Source organism: Callionymus lyra, chromosome 17, assembly GCF_982586985.1.
Source record: "Callionymus lyra chromosome 17, fCalLyr1.hap1.1, whole genome shotgun sequence".
Classification (NCBI taxonomy): Eukaryota; Metazoa; Chordata; class Actinopteri; order Syngnathiformes; family Callionymidae; genus Callionymus; species Callionymus lyra.
Window position 1 is genome coordinate 4,293,380 of NC_141834.1, and position 21,510 is coordinate 4,314,889.

Consider the following 21,510-nt stretch of genomic DNA (forward strand, 5'->3'; position numbering starts at 1 on the left):
AACACATTGGAAGGGTCACATGAGTCACATGAAAGTTCAGGTGGTCACCTGGTGACACGGCCTGTTAAAAAGTGTGTTTACACCGAGATCCTAAAAGGGTTGATGTCCTGTGACCGGTGATCGTCCGGCAGGGGTCAAGGGTCGTCCAGGGGTCTGAGGTAGAAGGGGCTAAGAAGGGGTGGTGGGGGGGGGGGCAATCAACACCTTGTCCAGTATCTGATCCTCACTTTGTGTGTTTGCGTGTGCGCATGTGTGTGCGTGCATGTGTGTGTGCGAGGAGGGGCTGGATGTCATCTGTCTTCTGCTGGGACAGGCGGCACCATAGACCCCTCCACTTCCTCTAAATATTTACAGAGTGCCCACCAATCTGAAAGAGATGTGTGTGTGTGTGTGTGTACGTGTGCGTTTGAGAGTGTGTGAGTCAAAATAATATAAGCTTTAACAGAAGTTTCTACAATTAATAGGAAGTCGACTTTGACCTGTGTGTGTTTTTGAACATCATGCACACACGGACGCACACACACACACACACTCAGTGAAAGTGCTCAGTCTCTTTGAACGGTAAATGAATTAAACGTGTTCGAGCTGCTTAGAGGAAGTGGTTTCCAGACCGCCTCAGCATGTTGGATACAGCTGGGAGTGTGTGTGCGCGTATGTATGCGTGCATGTGTGTGTGTGTGTGTGTGTAAGAGAGTATGGGTGTGTGTGTGTGTTGTGGGGGGCATGTTGACCACTTGAGAGGAAACCACAGCCAGACAGAAGTGTGTGTCATCAGGATGAACATCAACTCATCCAAACATAGTGAAGCTGCTCATGTCGTCTTATTATTGATTGACCATCAGTGATGTCACTTCCTGCCCGTCGCTGACACGCCTCCATGACTAGTCCTCCTCACTAGGCAAATGAGGCAGGAGGGAATATAGACAGAGATGCTACACATAGGCAAAACTGTGCGGCTCACATTAGCTTCACGTGACAATACAAAAACTTGACAAATAAAGTTGTGTCGTGTGAACGCTGCCCCTACTGGAGCTGATTGTCTCTGCAGCTCAATTCACTCTCCATCTGTTCTTCACATTGTGTGGCTTCTACTTCCGCCGTGCTCATGAGCACAGTCTTCAGATCTTTACACGAGACAGATCAGCACGCACACACACACACACTGTGACACACGGTGGCTACACAGGGACACACTCCTTCACCTCATCAAAGTGGTGGAAGTGTGTGTGGGACGATCAGTCTGATGGAAAGGTTGGAGGCTTGGAAGTGTTTAACTGTGTGTGTGTGTGTGTGTGTGCACACTTGAACACACAAACAGCTGGGATAAATCAGTGTTTACTCTCTCTTGTTGGACTAAACTTCAACTTTCTGTCGCACACTGTGAGTGTAGAATTATTTGTTGATCATGTTTTTAAACTACAGTTCTCTTTCCTGCGATTTCATGTCAGTCGGAACACTCACAGACATTCCTGATCCAGATCGATCTGATCTTACTTAAGGTGTGACGGGTGCTGCTTAAATTGTAATCATCCTGTTTTTTTGTTTCCCAGATTGGTTAAGAAGCTCTTGATTGCTATGATCTTCTTTGGAGAGCTCTTCAAAACACTGTGGAAGAAGGATGTATTCCAGAGTCGCTCTTAGTTTAAGGAGATGTTTATTTTTAATAAGGAAATGTAAGATTGAGCTCATTCAGGAAAATACCTGAGTATTCTTCTTAGCCTAACCCTTCTTAAGACTCTTCTTATGCCCTAAAGACATTTAAAAATGTTTAATTCTTCCTCTCCAGGATGCAGTAAGTCTCTCATCATGACCATGTTTTAAAGTTATTACTTTATAAAGTTCTCCCCCGTCTGAAATCTGGAAGAACGAGAGGTTTCAAGAGTGCATCCAATTATGACTTAATAATGACTTATTAAGGTCTTCAATCCTTCTCAGGCCGGCTATAATCAAAGCCCGCTTCGTTTATACAACGAATAATCCCTTGAAGGTGGAGACTTCCGGGATTTAGGATGTGCAGTGACAAACCTCCATGCTTGACCAATCACAGCAGAGTAAGTTTGGTTATGGAAAATAAGATCTTTTTTAAACAACACAGTTGCCATTTAAAACAATAGAATCCTTAAAAACCCAGCCAATGTCATCACTGTCTGTTGTGTTCTAATTGTAATTGTTGTTGACATGACAACATTGTTGTTATTTATTATTATTTATTGACAATTCATGTTGCCATTATCGTCGTCTAGAATTTTTTGTTAGAATTGTTTTTGTCATTTTGCATGATTGTGTTGTTGTTAATTTAACTTTATTATTTAAGCACGTTGTGTAATTCTACTCGCACACAGAAAGGTCTTTTATCGTACTTCCTCTTGTTACCAAACATGGTCTCATGGCCTCAGTGAACCCACAACCGTGTGTAACCAAATGAAACACACACACTCACACATGTGTAATAAAACACAACAATTTTTCAGAAAAAGACTGAAAAGCTGTAAATCTATTTGAGGCAGGTCACCGGGTCACTGATAAGAGTGTGTGTGTGTCTGTGTGTGTGCATCATTTTACAGGTTCATAATCAGAAGGGCCTCATGTCAGATATACACCTTTCAAACACACACACACACTTTCTTGTATCTCACTAGCAGGTCACATGACTTGGTAACGCCCATTAAGGATCAGAACTCGGTGGACTTTCACCTCCCACTCAAGACCCCCGGGGTCTTCTGACCCACATAAACGCTGAGTCATGTCCAATTGAGTCGTTAATGATTAATCTGTTGATTAATCTGCAGGAGTCGCGTCACTTGACTGTTGTGTATTGATTTTTGTGTGTCCACCCGCCAGGACAGTTGAACAGACTGAGGATGAGTTCAGGTTCTGTTCCCGACAAATGTCCTGCTGTCCCCCAAACACACCATTGTATGAACCCGAGATGGTCAAACACCAGGTCCGACCTGGGACCTCCACCGAGTTATGTCACGTGACCACCAGGAATGATGCCCACAGAGATGTTGGCGGCAGCAACAGCTGCAGTTGACGAGGTCAATGAGGGATAATGAGCGGAGTCATCCTCACATCCATCATCTTCATCACCAGATCCTGCAGAAGTAGTCTCTCCGTCTCTGGAGAGGGTTTCACAGCGCCACGATGGCGGTGATGACCTCGGTCATATACGAGTGGTCATGGAGGTCTTGGTTGGACAAGCATGGGGACCTGAGTTTGACACTGAGGGGGTTGAGCTTCGTCACCTCAGATCCATTGTGGGTTTAGTTTTGGTCTAGAGGTGAAACGATGAGGACCTGGTCCAGGATCTAGCTTAGTTCACCCCTGCATAGTCCAGAACCTGGGCACAGTTTCCACCATGATTCAGGTCCGAGTCCAGAAATCAAGTCTAGGTAACAGATCAGGGTTCTTATGAGGGTTTGATGCTCAGGTCCACGTATGGTGGACGTAGTCTTGGTGGTCAGTCCAGGTCTACAGGAAGGGGGTCTCTGGTGGATGAGGGCCTCGGGGCTCGTGTGGCTCTGGGGGTCATTGAGTGATGGATGACACCGTGAATGATAAAGATGATGATGATGGCATGTGACCAGTTCAAGCTAATCAGCAGTCGGACCAGGGACCTCGCTTAACCTTCTAATGACACACACACACACTCACACACTCACACACTCACACACACACACACACACACACACACACACACACACACACACACACACACACACACACACACGCACACACAAACTCTCTCTTACACACAGACACACACAGTCAAGAAACATAATCACACAAACTGAACGTTATGACCTAGATACCGTCTTTGTTTGGCTTCATTCTGCTTCGTTTACCAGTGTGTGTGCGTGTTTGTGCGTCTGTGTGTGTTTGTGTGTCAGCGTGTATTTGTGTCAGGAATTCATAAAAGTTAAAAAGTTGTGATGACAAACTAATCACAACACAACAAAAAAAAAATCTAGCTTTGGTGTTAACATTTTTTTTTTAGTGTTTGTGTTGTTGTAGTGGTAAGTTAGTATTAGCTGAAGAAGGACTTCTGTTGTCATTAGCTAGCATAGCTAATCTAGATATAAGTGTAGCTAGCATTTGGATGTGAAGGTTAGTATGTGGCTGTTGTGTGTTTTAATTCCTTAATGACTCCGTTTTTTCTTGTTGTAAGTTCACTTTGAAGACACACTGACACACAAAACTACACAATCTTCAATTATAGTAAGTAAATCACATGAGTAATTTGCTTTCATCTATTTAACACCTTCAATATACTTTTTTAATTTTTAAAGATAAGAATTTTAAAATGAGTGTTGCTTTTTTTTGTCGTTGAAATTTAGTTTTGTGTGTGTGATATTTGTTGAAAATTACGAAAATCTTTATAAGAAACTCATTATTTTTATCCTGTTGTTGAAAATACAACATTATGTCCCTTAATTCGAATTTTAGAGTAACATTAATAATTATCTTATAACTTATAAATCCTCCCGATCATATTTTAGTTTTAGGACAATCAGAGAATAAGTGTTAACAGGTGTTATATATCGAGATACGTAAGTAATAGTTGGATAAATGTTATGAATCATTTTAAATTGCATGACCTTAACTTAAATTTATTTGTAAAAATTCATGCTTTTTTCCAATTTAGATATTTTATTTTCATACTCCAATAGTATTTACACTTGGGTGTAATTCTTCTTTTATTCTAAAAATGATTTCTGATATATTTGGTTGAGCATTTTTTAACTCAATTCCATTTACATAAAGGGGAGCCGTATATCCAGTTTTGATAGGTCGTCAAAATGACTTTTAAGGAGTTGTTATATTTCTGCAACAACACTACACAATCCTCCCTGAACCCACTGTCTAACAGCATCATCAGGAAGGGGGCGGGGCCAACATATAGAGGCCACTCCACAAAACTGCTGCCGACACAATAGTCAACTTCTTCTAGGTGAAGTCACACTTCCACTAATGGTCACACACGTTAACACACACACACTTCATAGTCGTAAGTGACCATAAATCAGTTCTGCAGAAGTCAGTAACAAATGTTAAATAATTGATGGAAACATTATGATCATTTAAAACAAATATGATTTTATTTTAACTTTTTATTTCCTGAAGTTTATCAGTTACTATTGTTTTACTGTCCACGTTGGATGACTTTCTTTCTTGTTTGTTTTTGTCGTTTTTGCATTATTCATCATTACAGATAACGATATAGAATAATACAAAAAAAAAACTCTTCACCTGGTTACAATTTTTTTTGCGTCCACGAGACATTCAATATAAGCATAAAAACATCAGACATCTAAATTCACATGAGCTGAGCAGACCATTTCATCATCGAGGTTCAAACCAAGTTACTGACCTAAAGTTGGTTTCACAACAGACACACATGTACACACGCTTGAGCAGCAAACATTTAATTGTCGCCCACAGGCCATTTGATGCCGCATCAGTGCGAAGGATCTATTGTCCACTTCCTTTGTGTGACTCACCAAATGACAGTTTGACCATCCACCAGTGTGTGTGTGTGTGCCTGTGTGTGTGTGGATTTGGGAAGTTAATCCCTGAATGGAGTGGCCATTAAGGAGAATTAAGCAGGTTACACTCAACCATGATTCCCCCCTCAAACCCGGGCATGCGTCAGGCTCCTGGAGGTGAGGGAGGGGTGAGGTAGGAGGGGGGGGTGAAGCAACTCCCATAATCCAGCCAATCCCCCCCTACTGTGTGAGCGTGTCCACACACACTCGCCCGTCCACCAACACACTTCTAACAGATGGTTGAAGCGACATGACGACACCCTGCACGTACAAACATACACACACGCAAAACTCTGTTAAGCAGACAGAAGAACATCCCATAATCACCTTTAGTGTCAGAGTTGACAATAGTGACAATCTGGTGTCTTTACAACTCTGTAAAAAAACAAAACACAAACTTTGTTCAGAAACTTTATCTTTGAGTAAAATCTTTACTAGGATCACGTTTTGCATGGTGACATGTTCTGAGAGTATTATTTTGGGGATAAATATATGTGTGAAATCATTTACAGGTGAGTTCAGTTGTGACGGAGTTGCTGTGAGTTTTACACAAGTAAACTCGAGGCTGGACACATCCTAAAACCATGAGAATAAACGAAAGCAATAAATGAAATTAAAAAACAGGTCATAAGTGACACATAGTCTCCTCTTACACTCAGGGTCATGGTTCAGGTTTTCTTCAATGACATCATCAGGTTTTCTTGTGGCTGTCAGCAGTTTCATCAGTGGTTCCTTCTCGGGCAGGAAGAGACAAAGATAGAGAGAGACATATTTTTGTCCTGCGACCATCAGAATCTATCGTCAACGTCAATCACTCACCTCTTATGTGGATGTTATACAACGCGTGGTCACATGATGCTGGTCATCTCCAACATCAAAACTGCTTTTACTGACTCAGCAGCCACGGTGTATTGTGATTTAGACAAAAGCTTCAGTCACTCACCAGGAGGCAAATCACGTCCACCTTTGGTACCTGCGGGGGTCCACGTTTGATGTGCGGCGGGTTCTCCTGGCCCGAGTTGTCGAGCGCCAACTTCCTCAACGCAACACTCACTTCCTGTTTGATGGAACTCTGCGGAGGAGTGACGACGACTTGTTTGAGTCAGGAAATTAAATCAGAGTTTCAATCTTGATTTGGTCAGAGAGTGTGTGTGTGGGGGGAGCGCTTGAAGTCACACACTCATTGAAATGTGTGTCATTGTGTCGGCATGCATGCCTGCAGGAGAGGCAGAGTCATGACAAAGAAGACCCAGAGACCTCCTGGATCTGTTAGTTTAACGGAGGGCCTCTATCATACTATCACACACACACACGTACGCATACACACACACATGAATACAGTACAGTGTGCGTTAATTGTGTTTAATTTTATGCTCTGCCTCTAGTGTAGGTGTGAGGTACTACATCCTGCAATATCCCCAATGTGAGTGTAAAAAGTGTCATCGAGGATCAGACAAAATAAATCTACTTTTAAATACATTTTTACACTATAAGTGTATCGTTCACATCCTACTGCTTTTTTTGAGACACAACATTTGATTATATTAGTCAGGTTTTAAAATCAGATGTTTCTGGGCGATGTATAAGAATCAGGGGACTTTGATTTCATCGTGTGTGTGTGTGTGTGTGTGTGTGTGTGTGTGTGTGTGTGTGTGTGTGTGTTTGCGTGCGTGAGTGTGTGTGTGTGTGTGTGTGTAGACTAACATTCACCTCAGGCAGCTCAGCAGGTGAGCGACCCCTGCAGTGGTCACAGGTTCCAAACCTAGGAGGTACACTTGAGGTTTACTAAAGACAGAAAAAAGGTTGATAGAAAGTGAGGTTGGAGATAAAGTCAAGCTTTGAACTGTTAAATCTTCTAAAATATTAGAAGATGATTATTAATGGATCTGGTTTAATTAACAATACGAACAATTTTTTTTTCTAAAATCATCAAATCAAGCTTCAGACGTGAAAAGAAAAGCAAAAATACATAATTGTTGAAGCGCAACTAATGTGAAAACTCTCCTGACTCACTCACAGGTTTCAAATATTATATAAGTCTTTCTCTCCAAGATGCAGTAAGTCCCTCACCATGATGATGTTTCGATGTTATTACTTAATAACTGGGGAGTGGTTATGATAAACAACATTTAATCTCCAGAAAAAGGAAACATTTTGAATTGGCTGGTGTCACGAACCTTTTGTAATGTAATAATCTAAAGAAAAGAGAGTTTTGTACAAACAGACACACACTGATGATACAACACTTATTTAAGACACACTTAGATGAACACACTAGTTGAATAAATTATGAGACGCATTTTAATCAAACTAAAGAAAAAAAACAACAACATGACTAATAGACAAAAACATGAAATGACATGATTAGCTCAGATCCAGGACAAATGATCTTCAGTCACTGACCACTGCGGTCTCGACGACAAGGTTCGACCGTGGTCATGTGACTCACGGCGACAATCAGGGGGGCAGGAAGAAGAGAAGACCCCAAAAGACACACACACACATATACACTCTGGTGACAGAAGGTCTGACCACATCATTCGCTGCCTACTGCTTCCTGCCAGCAGAAGAAACACACACACACACACACGTACAAACACATGTACACAGAGCAGATGTGGAGCCACAGCTGTCGGTCATTTTCAACTGGTAAAACAACTGGAGAGAGGAAGTGAGAAAGATGATGTGAACCAGGAGAAAAGTGGAGGTGAGGAGAAGTGAGCAAGAAGAGGAGAAGAATTGACTGAAGGCAAAAAAGAACAAGAGGAGAGAGGTAAGGAGAAGTGAACAAGCAGAGGGGAAGGGAAGGGAATAAGAATGAGGAGGATAGAATAATTGAACAATCATGAGAAGGAGATTGAAAAAGGAGGAGGTGAGGAGAAGGTTAGGTTTTCAAGTTCCCTTAAATGACTATTTCAACACTTACTGCACAACAACAACCAAAACAAACACTGTCAAATCAGTAAAAATATTCCAAACAAAGTAGGGGGGAAAAAAGTCATCATTTTGACAAGTTGGGTGCCTAACTCGGGAAAAAACCCCCGGAGGATCCTCAAGCAGTCACTTGGTCTTCCATCTTGTGTTCGTGCAGCCTTAAAGATCTGCAGAATTTAGCTGTAAACGCTTGTTAGTTGGCGTGGTTCACATCCTTATACTGCAGAAGGAAGAGATGTATGTCATATCCCAGCCGTCCTGCTCTCTTCAGCAGCAGTCGGGCCATGTTGAGCCAGGCTGGGCCGCATTCGCCAGTTAATCCGTGCAGGTGAGGCCTTTTCAAAAAATCCTTTTCGATGATCCCTAAGCAGACCTTAAGACTGTTTGACAATGCTCTGAGGAGTATTTTATAGTCCATGCAAAGAAGAGCCACCTGCCTTCTTCTTCAGTAAGGCCAGGTCACCCTTCTTGGGCAGCAGGGCCAGTACTGCTTGTTGACTGGAAACAGGAGGAGATCCAGTTTTAAAACGCTCCATGCAGTTAGGATCCAAGAATATTCCATAGAGTCAATAGAGTGACCATCAATCCCAGGTGCCCGACCTGATGCCAACTTATTTTACAGGAGTCGTCAACTCTTCCAGGGTCACCTCACAGTCCATTACGGCTTTATCCTCTGGCCATAGCTGAGGAAGCCCATTCAGAAGTTCCTGCCGACACTCCACTGCTCCGCCCCCGAAGAGTTTGGCGTAGATATCGACTGCATGGCTCCTTATCTCACCCAGACTGGTGGTCACCCTTCCTCCTGGAAGCTTTAGGCAGGTCATCTGCTTCATCATTTATCTCCAGGTTGGAGTAGAAGGATGTCGAGGCATCCATGTCTTTTAGTTGGGCAGAATCAGAGTCCCTGTGTAGCTCCTCTCCATGTTTTTAATGCTGACTTCAAGCTTGTAGACTGCTGCCTTGATTTTAGCAGTGCAGTGAGAGTTGTGTTATTGGCAAAAGACACAATATTGTGTCTTTACAACATCCCACCACTGCTTTTCTTTCCTTTCCATTGCTCCCAAGGAACCCAAAGCCCTGACAGACGGTGATGTCTTGCAGTAAATTGTTAAAATAAAATTAAACCTTACTCCTGGCGAGCTAACCAAATCTATGGTGACTAGTTAATGATTGGTGAAGACACCTGGGCTGATGCTACTGTGTATTAGTCTGGGAGTGAGATTCTGAGAGATGCAAAACCTGTCAAGTCTGGCTGCACAAGTCCTGTTAGTAGTAGCCCTCGCCAATGTGTATGGCACAAGCACTTAATACTCTGCCCAATACTATTTTATTGTTCTGTTCTGTATTGTATTTTGTTGGTATTTTATTTGTGTCTCCCGTATGTGTTTTGTGTAACAGGTCTCTCTTGAAAATGAGACCCTGGTTCTCATTGAGAAATGTTACCTGTAAAAATAAAGGTTAGTTAAAAAAAAAAATAGCTTGGATTGTGGATGCTTGAAGTGTCTATCATGCCTAGATGTGACAGTGTAAAGGATCTGAGATAACTGTGGATGGGGATCCTCCCTTGTCCTGTCCATGGTAAAGTTCAAAAGTACAGTTAAAATTCTCACCAATAACTAATTGGTCCTGATGGTAATTGGCCAACTCATTATTTAACACAGACAAGAAGCCTATTCTTCCTGGTCCCTAATTCGAGGCATAAACATTAATGAAACAAAACACAAAACCTTCAATTTCCGCTTTAACAATTAATATACGACCCTTTACCACTTTGGTAGAAGACAGAACTGTTTATGGCTGGGCAGCTACTCCTGCACTGAAATATGTGCTATGGCTAAGGGTATATATCTTTCAGCCTTGCATCCTAAACCAACCGATTCAAAACCACAGGCAAACTTCAAGAACCTTCGGAGCTTGGCCTCTAGAGATTCATTAGGGATGAAAGCCGAAACACCGGACACAGTGATCCGCAAGGAGGAGGAGTGGAGAAGTGAACAAGTTAGACAGAGAAGTTAACAAGGAGGAGGAGGAGGAGAGGAGAAGTGAACAAGGAGAGCAAATGAGATGTGAACAAGGAGGAGGACGAGAAGTGTCAAGATGATGAGTAGAGAAGAAGTAAACAAGAAGAGGAGAAGTAAAGAGATATGAACAAGAAGAGAAGTAAACAAGAAGAGGAGAAGTGAACAAAAAGAATAGAAGTAAACATTAAGAGGAGAAATAAACAAGAAAAGGAGAAGTGAACAAAAAGAGGAGAAGTAAACAAGAAGAGGAGGAGAAAACAAGAAAAGAAGTGTACAAGAGGAGAAGTGAGCAAAAAGAGGAGCAGTTAACAAAAAGAGGAGTAAACAAGAAGAGGAGAAGTGAACAAGAAGAGGATCACTGAACAAAAAGAGTAGAAGTAAACAAGAAGAGAAGCGAACCAGAAGAGAAGTAAAGAGACGTGAACAAGAAGAGGAAAAGTGAACAAGAGAAGTGAACAAGAAGAGAAGAAGTAAACAAAAGGAGGAGAAGTGAACAGGAAGAGGAGAAGTAAACAAAAAGAGGAGAAGTAAACAAAAGGAGAAGAAGTGAACAGGAAGAGGAGAAGTGAACAAAAAGAGGAGAAGTAAACAAGAAGATAAGTAAACAAGAGCAGTGAACAAGAAGAGGAGAAGTTAACAAGAAAAAAGAAGTGAACAAGAAGAGAAGAGAAGTAAACAACAAGAGGAGAAGTAAACAAGAAGAGAAGAAGTAAACAAGAAGAGGAGTGAAGAAATAGAGGAGAAGTAAACAAGATGAGCAGAAGTGAACAAGAAGAGGAGAAATAAACAAGAAGAGGAGAAGTGAAGAAAAAGAGCAGAAGTAAACAAAAAGAGGAGAAGTAAATCAGAAGAGATGTGTAGAAAAAGAGAAGTAAACAAAAAGAGAAGTAAATAAGAAGAGGAGAGGTGGACAAGAAGAGGATAAATATACAAGAAGAGAAGTGAATGAGAAGAAAACAAGAAGAGAAGTGGAGACATACTTTATGCAAGAAGAGGAGAAGTGAAGGAGAAGTGAACAAGAAGAAAAGAGGAGAAGTAAACCAGAAGAAGAGAAGTGGAGAAGAAGTGAACAAGAGAGCGACTTGGATGTGAATTGCTATGCAGGCAGAAACTAACGATATAAAAATAGCAGAACAGATGAATGAAAGCACTTTTGATAATTGGATGATGAAAGACTGAACAGAACCAATAATTGGATAAATAAAAGTGAACCAACAAGGACAGATTTGTGTTTGCGCGCGCGCGTGTGTGTGCGTGAGCGAGAGAAGAGTTAGAGTTAAAGAGTGAAGTCAGTTAACAAGAGAAAGTAAGAGCACAGACCAGTGCTGCCCCCTATAGGCTGCGCTTATGTACGTGTTTTCCCTCAGCTATAGAGAAACATCCTGTGACAATGACTCAATACTTCCCCCCAAACACACACACACACACACACACACACTCACGTTATCGCTCCGCTTGAGAGTGTGTTGCCTCAGGTGAAAGCTGCTTCCTTCCGAACTCAGAGCGGGGGGCGGGGCTTGTCTCAGAGGGGCGGGGTCTGAGTGCAGAGTAGTGAGACAGATGCTGGTTCAGTCAGTCAGTTGAGGCAGGGACGCTCACACACTCCGCTGCTTTTTCTCTCTCTCTCTCTCTCACACACACACACACACCTACGCTCGCGCCGTGCGGAGTACCGGACTGCACCTGTCGGACGGTTCGGACCAGACGACCCTATGTGCGGATGGGAGCAGAGCTACACGGTGAGAATAAACTTTTGATCCAATAACTATTTAAAAGTGTATCTCTTCAGAGATCATCATTTAAAGTGAAGTGTGGCCCTTCTGCGCTGAGGTTCAACTTTTCTCTCGGATCTTATTTCTCGTCCACGAGTTGTGGTGCGCGCACTAACATGTCTCTCGGAAAAAAAAGTAATTTATTGTGGATCTATTTTTCTGAAAAGTGAAAATAAAGATTGACTAAAATTTAATTATCGAAAAAATAATAATTTCGTTTCGTTTTCATTTTTGCGCTTCATGCGAACACAAATAAATACACTTTAAGTAAAAATGTTTAACGCTTTATTGACTTATAATTTGAAGATTTTAACGAACAAAATGATTCAATAATATAAAAGGATCATTTTCATCGTTAAATCAAGAGTTATTCGATTTAATAAAAACAAATTTCGTTTGTTTAAAAGCAATAAACCGCAAAACATTTCTTTAATTTGTCGCACATTTTTAAATATCGAATGATTCGGTTATAGTGTTAGAAATACTATATTAATGAGTTGAATAAATTATTCAACTTGAAGGGAAATGTTAATTTATTTATTTTAATAGAATGAATATCCAAGTATGTCGCCAGGAACATGTTCAAACAACACAAGGATCGCGAGCGTTCGGAAACAGATAATTACAAATAACTGTAAATAAATACCAAGAAGACTAGAAAATAAAAGAATCACGATGACTTATCGGTTGTTATTTTTCTAGCGTAAATCATTAATCCGTTAAAAAGAATTTAGATTAAAAGGTGTCATTTTTAACTTTCGAAAAATTGTTAACGAAAAAAACACAAATGATAACTTTTTAATTTTAACCGATTTTCTATTGAAATAAAAACATTTAAGTGAAATCTTCCAACTTCTGATTTGTTTTTTTTCGAATCTCAAGTTACTTGCTTTAGTGTGAGTGTGTGTGTGTGGGATTGTCTTGGGTGGGATTGCGTTTGAAGTTTTGTTTGTGCTGCTGTGGCCCCCAAATGGAAAAGATTTGGCGCTCCCTTCTTCCTTCCTAACTGCCCCCCCTTATACACACGCGCGCACACACACACATACACACGCAATTCCGTTGCTTCTAATTTTAGCTTGATTCTCAGACAAGTTTCCTTCCTGTGACTGAAGTAAACAACAAATATCACATCTTCATCATCTTTTTTGGGGGGTTCATGATAAGGATTTAAATAAAACATCAGCCCGATTTATGAACACAAAGGCTTTCTGCGTGTGTGTCTGTGTGTTATTTTTGACCCTGTGTGTCAGCATTGATATTAGTGTCCTTGTGTGTTGGTTTTCTTTTTGTAGAATTTTGTGAATAGTTTTTTTTTCACGTGTGTATCTGTGCTAGTGTGTGTGGTTAAACTTGTGTGTATGTAAGGTAAGGTAAGGTAAAACTTTATTGATCCCTCAGGAGGTCTCCTTCGGGAAAATTGTTTTTTTTTCCAATAGCCAGCAATTTTTCATAAACAATAAAAAATAATAAATAAAAAATAAAATAATAAGAAGAACATAAAGAGAAAGAACAAGATGACACAATCTAATTCTAAAGATAAAGACAAAGAACATAGCTCAAAGAAAAACGACAAAGACAAAGGATACAAAGACTAACATAGAACAGAACATCCAGATACTCTCACTCCACTCCTGCCCCCGAACTCAGAATTGTACAATTTAATGTGTGTGTGCTCTCACCTGTGCTGGACACGTCCTGCTCCTGACGATGACCTGGTGTTACACACATCAGTGTGTGATCATGTGTTAAGTGCGTTAGACAAGCAGAGAAAGCGCTACATAAGTAATAACTATTTACCATCTACCAATTTGTTGTGTGTTGCCAGGCGACCTCTCATACTTCGGCCATGTTGACCAGTGAGGGGGCTCACGCCATGGAGCAAGACCACCCCCACGCCAAGATGGCATCATCTGCAGCCAGTGGGCCCGGCTCCCCGGGGGCCACCGCCGCAGAGTCCGACGTGGACGTCGCCAACATGAGCGTCTGGTCGGAGACGGAATTCGAGGAGAAGTGCACGTACATCGTCAAGGACACGCCGTGCGACGCAGACATGGCGGCGCCCGGAACCACGAGAGCCGAGGCTTCGCTGCCACGGAACCTTCAGTTCAAGCCATCCGCGGACGGCAAAGAGGTGAGACCGGTGCAGGTGGCGTCACTCGCTGACCCTTACACAATCTAAGAGTTACACAAAGGAAAGCAGGACTCACAAACATTCAGATCATTTCCTGCCAAATGTTGTGAGCGACAACTTTTTCCCACACCTGTTAACACTTGACACAATTGATCCGTTTGTTTGTTATCAAACGACTGATGCACTCAGCTTCCCCTCTCATGTAGCAACAACACACACACACACACACACACACACACACACACACACACACACACACACTCAACTGTTAAGGATTTACTTCCTATAGAAACTCTGGTTTCCTCCTACTGTTTAATATTACTTGTCCGACACTTGAAATAATAAAACTGAACCTGGACAACCCCCTGGCTAGCTGGGAGAAAAGTAATGAGGGAATGTGAGTTTTAAACATGTGTGTTGTTGTGTGTAGGTCGTGGGCGTGTGCAGCAGAGAGTACATCCCCAAAGGAACTCGCTTTGGCCCCCTGGTCGGAGAAATCTACACTGCAGAAAGTGTTCCAAAGGACGCCAACCGAAAGTACTTCTGGAGGGTGAGTGGTAACACACACACACAAACACACACACACACACACACTCAGTCACACACAAAGACACTCACGCACCCTCAGAAGTTGGGATCGTTTCCTGTGATGTCACGCTCGCTTGGTGGAAGCAGGAAACTTAGGCTCAGCGTGTATGTGGGAAAGAGAGAACAGGATATGACATCACAACTATTATTAGCGTGCACATTATTATTGGCTGGCACTGACGTGAGCTCTCTTACAGATCTACGCCGACAGCGAGTTCCACCACTTTGTGGACGGCCTGGACGAAAGTCGCTCCAACTGGATGCGCTACGTGAACCCGGCGCACTCGGCGGCCAAGCAGAACCTGGCGGCGTGCCAGAACGGGATGGACATCTACTTCTACACCATCAAGGCGGTCCCGGCCGGCGCCGAGCTGCTGGTCTGGTACTGCCAGGACTTTGCCCAGCGGCTCCACTACCCGCCGTCCGGCGAGATGATGATGCAGAAACTCAGTAAGTCATGTGATGACATCATCGCTGGATGTAAATGCTAAGCCACAATAGAGGTTTAAATCCAGCCACAGGTGCACTCATCAAACACACCTCGACTTGCGCTCACGCCCTGTGACTTCCACCAGCTACACCTACTCTCTAGAAGTCCATCTTGCCTCAAACATTTTAAATTTCATTTCGACGTTAAAGGTCACTGTAGACACGTGTGTGCACTTTAGGTGTGTGACTGTGGCATTAGGGGCCTGAGCCCCCGTCAGTCTAATTACACTGTCATGTCCACACAAACAGGACGATAGCGCTGTGGAGATGAAAGCGTGTGTGCGTGTGTGTGTGTGTGTGTGTGAGAGATAATGACAGGCTGAGGTGCACAGAGGAAGGAGCTTCACTCGGAACGCTGTGAGACTTTTACCAGCAGCGACAGGACGCTCTCCGTCCCGCCAGCTCCACATCTGCAACGCATTCTCACTAATGAAGCTGCTCGGGGTCTAAGACCCGGGCCAGAGTGGACCGGAGCCGACTGCTGCGATGTCCAGCCAGAGCTGATGCTAAGGACACACTTGTTCGCACGTGACGACTTAAATGCACTTGTCTGCAGCTTCATAGCCAAACACAAATTGGGTTTTAGTCCTCAGGGACCGGTTCATCCCTGCAGGCACAGGTGGAGAAAACAAAGATCCTCCAAGACAAATGTGAATTCAGGTTGAAAGAGCAATCAGCCTCAGCGACTCCACTTGGCAGGAAGCATGCGCATGACCTGGGGCAGCCAGCTCCCCCTGCCCCCCCCCCAAATCATGCCCCCTGTTGTTTGTGTTGCTTTTAATAAGTTGTGCGCCCTGCAGGCTGCTGACCTGCCGCTGACTCGCCTGACTGCGTTCACCTGCAACACCTAAAAAAAAAAAAAAATCACATCCAGCTGGGGGCGCTGTGGAGTCTTCCATTATCTTTTATGTGTGTTGTAGTTGACTACTTGAACTTCCTGGCAGAAGGACAGCGTTGACAGATTGATATCTCCAAGATGGCTGCCGTGTTTGTTTAGAGGAGGGAGGAAGAGGACAAGGGGGGATGAGGGGGAGTAAGGGGTGACTGATAACCTCACTGTTTACTGTTCCACTGAGTCCAGACGCTGAGTGTGTGTTTGAACCGTGTGGATTAGTTTTGGTGACCACCACTGCACCCCACAACCCCCACGAAAAAACCTGGCCGTAAAAAGGTCCAGATAATAGAGAGCAGCGCTTTAACAGCTCGACTGCGCAGCTTTCATCATCCTGACACAAACGTGGGTGCCAGTGACTGAAGGGGAAGTGCTCTGGTTTAACCTTTGACCCCTTCAGTGACAGACGGTTCCGACAGTACAGGCCAGAAAGAAAGCAGAAACTTCAGGGAAAGTGTGTGTGTGTGTGTGTAGTGGGGGGTGGCAGGTAGAGGCCAACCTCTCCATCAGGAAACTCTCCGTCAGCTCTGTTGAAATAGATTTTATCTTGATTTAGTAGCACACACATACACACACACACACAGGCCCCATCACGCCTCACTTCCTGTCTGCTGTTTTAACCCCCCCCCCCCTCCTCCCGGGCCACCGTTGAATCCATCAAACCTGTTAACTTAATTGTGCCATTGTTAAAGACGCATGCAATTGAGACCATCTTTTTGTGTTTGAATGTGTTGGTCCTGACTCTGAACTCTCCCAACAGAACAATCCTTCCTGGAAGTCAAGCAGCAGCAGGTCAACGGAGACAAATCCACTGTGGACTGCATACCTCCGGCAAACCCACCCAGGAGGGAGCACAGTGTTCTCTCAATTCTTCAAGGAACCACTAAGAAGGAGCCCGCCCGCCCACACTGTGCAGACAGCCCAGATCGCCCGCTGTACCCACGTGCCCTCTACCCGGCACTAAGAAGCCAAATGCCTGAAGACTTTTTAAGCTCACATAAAACAAGCTACCCGTGCTCCCCAGGGAACCAGTCTTCAGCAACACCAAGTCCTTCTGCTCGAAGCAGCCCAGACTGCACCCCACAGGGAAGCCCCTCTGGTCCAGTGTCTTTCTACCAAACCGGACTGTCCTACCCCAGTTACTCTCCGCCTTCAGCCCCCATTTCTCCCTTCTACCCTTCCAGCAGCCCTTACTCCCGATACTTTCTGCCTCATCACTACCCCCTTCCTGGTGGGGGTGTGCCTACAGTGGGCGGGATCTTTCCCAGAATGTACCCCGTTTACAGCAGCCTTCTGCCCACTCACATGCCTCTTCTACCGAACGAAGCAGGAGGAAGGCGCTTCTTAGTACCTGAGCCCATTCACCCATCACCCTCCCACAGAGACTTCCTGTTGCCTGGACCCACCAGTGCTTTCTCAGCTGCAGCCGCTCTGAAAGAGAAGGCAGGGTCCCACCCCTCGTACCCAAGTCACCCACACAGACCAGGACACAGCACCGGGTCTCCTACTGCCGGAACAGCTCCATCTAAGGAGCGTGTTCCGACAAAGCCCACCTCAGCGATGCTGGGCAACGCCAGCGAGCATCACCATGACGAGGAGGCCATGAACCTCAGTAAAGGAAAGCGTGAACTTGGATCGGCGGGCTACAAGGCGCTTCCGTACCCACTGAAAAAGCAGAACGGCAAAATCAAATATGAGTGCAACGTCTGCAGCAAGACGTTCGGACAGCTGTCCAACCTGAAGGTGAGTTACCATGACAACAATTGGTGTCTAATGTTACAACATCCATCATGACAACCATTTTTCCTCCACACAGGTTCACCTCAGAGTCCACAGTGGTGAGAGGCCCTTTAAGTGTCAGACCTGCAACAAGGGTTTCACACAACTTGCACACCTGCAAAAACACTACCTGGTCCACACAGGCGAGAAGCCGCACGAGTGCCAGGTGAGTCCACAATGACCCCCCAGTACCTCGATCACACTAAACAGTCCAGTTTAAGACCAGGCCTCCCGGACCTGGTCTTAAACACACGCTAAAGTCTTTCCGAAGACTAACGCTATCGTGTCTTTTCCAGGTTTGCCACAAGCGCTTCAGCAGCACCAGCAACCTCAAGACTCACCTGCGCCTGCACTCTGGCGAGAAGCCTTACCACTGCAAACTCTGTCCTGCCAGGTTCACGCAGTTCGTCCACCTGAAGCTGCACAAGCGCCTTCACTCACGCGAGCGCCCCCACAAGTGTCCGCACTGCCACCGACACTACATCCACCTGTGCAGCCTGCGGCTCCACCTGAAGGGTTACTGCCTGGCCGCCGGTAAGGGCCCTGTGTCGGTCCCGGCAAAGGGGGCTCTGGACGAGGTGCAGCGCATCAACGAGGAGATCGAGCGATTCGATGTGAGCGAGCATGCTGAGCAGCTGGAGCAGCTTCAGGGCGGCGTGGAGATGGACGCCATGCTGGAGAAGCAGGTGTTGGGGATGCTGTGGCACGAGTCCGACGTCATGTCCACACATTTCCACCAGAGCAGCTACAGCTCGTTTGAGTCAGCGAACGAAGCCTCTGTGATCAAACTCCGACGCAGCCCCGCCTCACCCCTACCCACAAACATCACTGTCAAACAGGAAGTAGACGCTTGACCACTAAGACTGCGTTGCCGGGAGCAACAAGTGTAAATAATCCTCTCAACGGTCCTCTGGTGTTAAATCTTGACCGTGGAGGTCCTCGCCTATCAGGGACTGGCGTACTCAGGAAGACTTTGTCCAATAACTATTTATGGACCCTCCAGACAATCACCTGAACAATAATTTATATATAATTATTCTGTCTCCGAATGTCTTTGATCCACGAGTTGGCGACGTAATCTTAATTTATTACTGCTGAAGCAATAAGAGACGTGGTCGTGTCAAAGCGGCCACGTTTGTGTAGCGAGTGTCCGTCCCGTGACGTCTTCGGCGTCCTCTGATTCCTCCTTAAGTTAAAAAAGGGCATTTTGTTTGTGTATAGTGACAACGGTTACCTCAGCAAGTGTGTGTGCGGACGAGTGTGTGTTTACAGGCTGAAGCTTCTATTTATTTTTGCTACTTGAAGAAAAACCAAACTGAGCTGGTCAGCAGATCTTTCTGTGGCCCAAAGATTCTGCATTTTTGGTAGCACCATTAATGACACATGTAGCATGCGGGTGACCCTGGGGGTCACCTTGCAGCGGCTTATGCCAGCAACGCTAGCAACCAAAGTTCCCTCAGCTTTACCTTCGAAACTCAAGGAAGGATGTTTGTGGCAACGAGTGCATTTGGAATTCTTATTTTTGTTACTCTTGTGGTTGAGGAACCTCTAATGCCCCCTACCAGGTATTCACAAAAAACACACCAAAGCACATCAGCCGTTCTTAATGCACTGCCCCCACATCCCCCATGGTCTTCGAACTCTTCGACCAAAGCGTCTCTGTTTACATTTCTGGTTTACGAAATTTATTTATGTGCAAAAATGTCAAAATGTAAATTATGATCTTTAAAAACGTTCACTGCTTCATCTAAACTGTGGTTTCGTGTCCTTCTTTCTGCACAACTACACACACACACCTCCAAGCACTTGACTAACCTAATGTATTGCCAGTAAAGCCAAGTTTCTACATGGACTGGAGGGAATTCAAGAAACTTTAGAATCAATTTTTTGCTTTTTACTATTCTTTTTTCAGTTAATACTATTAAAGGCTTTTTCCATTTTTCTTTTTAAAATGAACACTTTGATTTTGTTTCCATGGACTCACCACCTGAGGGAAAGGAGTGATGTGAGCCGGGCAAAAGCTGACGGTGGGGAACTTGGTGATGTGATCTGAATAAAAAAACACGAACATGAACATTAGAACACATTTGACTTATGACTTATGACTAATGTTTGAAATTGTTTGACTTTCATACAATTTTTATTATAATGTTTTTAACTAATGAAACATAATTTTGCATCTCACAAACACACAAACACATAAACTTTATAAATTTGCACGGGTATAAGTCAAACAGAATTTAAATGAAACATTAAACTATAACAAATTAACTGTTTCTTTAAACTCACTTTAACCATTTAAAAAAAAAATATGCAAACTAATTACAAAATTTACCATGCATTTGCAAAATTATTCAAAATCATATTTTAACATAATTGTGTTTCAATAAATGTTTTTAATTATACATTTTATTGCTTAAAATACATTTTGAATGTAATTTGATTGGTTTGACTCAACATTTTATTGATGTTTCTTAAACAGTTTCTAAGGTTAGCTTGTTTATTTAGTGTTTGCGCGTTAAAATCATCATTTGGTGTAGGAATAAAACAGTTACAACTGTGAAAAGACATTAGTCAAGCCAAGTAGCCTGATATCAGTGAGAATGCAGGACACAGTCATGTAAGAAAGTCTTCATGTTGTTTCTAAAAATAATCCTCAGAAGACACAAAGGTGTCAGACGAATCAGGCGACGATAAAAGTTGAAGTTTTCTCTTCCGTAACACAACCCAACCAAACACACACGTCATGTCTCGACAACAAGGAGACAGTGTTATTAATAATAGTGTGTGTGAGGGAGATCAAAGCTCTCCTTCGTCTACTTCCTCCGTCCATCACCTATTAGAGGGCAAGAGACTTAATAACATGTTGTATGCGGCCTTTGTGTATCCGAGTGTGTGACTGGAGATGAGTGAACATCTCATTTCCAGTTAAGCTCTTCGCTGTAAATACCCCCCGCCTCTCAGAGTGTGTGTTTTTGTCATGTGTACAACTTTGTGTAAGTGCTTTTTCTATATGTGTGGGAGTGTTTGTGTGATGACTCGTCTTCATCACTAATCGTTCTCGTCTGTTGATTTTCTTGATCTTCGCTTTACTGTCTGATACACAACAGGAGGATGTGACCCCCAGACACACACACACACACACACACACACACACACACACACACACACACACACACATAAAAGCACAAACTCTCTCTCAGACCACAGACTTGCTCCTCCAACTCTCAAACTGGCCTGTCTGGATTTTGTCTCTGTGTGTGTGTGAGATTTCTGGGAATTCGTTAAGAATTTGCTGTCCAGTAAAATTGTCTGTTTGTGGTTGCAACGGCGACACAAACAATTAACTGGCTCATAA

The 21,510-nt window shown here is 43.7% G+C and overlaps 1 protein-coding gene across 2 annotated transcripts in view; it reads left to right on the forward strand.

Moving 5' to 3' along the window:
* The window catches only part of prdm1a (PR domain containing 1a, with ZNF domain), a 28,347-nt gene extending 8,443 nt beyond the window's left edge, over positions 1 to 19,904 (forward strand). The window contains exons 1-7 of one of the 2 annotated variants that reach the window (XM_087812935.1): positions 12,096 to 12,240; positions 14,099 to 14,404; positions 14,835 to 14,954; positions 15,190 to 15,442; positions 17,134 to 18,116; positions 18,190 to 18,318; positions 18,449 to 19,904. In XM_087812935.1, the coding sequence (XP_087669061.1) occupies positions 12,214 to 12,240; positions 14,099 to 14,404; positions 14,835 to 14,954; positions 15,190 to 15,442; positions 17,134 to 18,116; positions 18,190 to 18,318; positions 18,449 to 19,006 (2,376 nt within the window). In that variant the 5' untranslated portion in view covers positions 12,096 to 12,213 and the 3' untranslated portion in view covers positions 19,007 to 19,904. Of the gene's footprint in view, positions 1 to 12,095; positions 12,241 to 14,098; positions 14,405 to 14,834; positions 14,955 to 15,189; positions 15,443 to 17,133; positions 18,117 to 18,189; positions 18,319 to 18,448 lie in introns of those variants that run through there. The other variant, XM_087812936.1, reaches the window with a different exon arrangement.
* Positions 19,905 to 21,510: the final 1,606 nt, after the last annotated feature.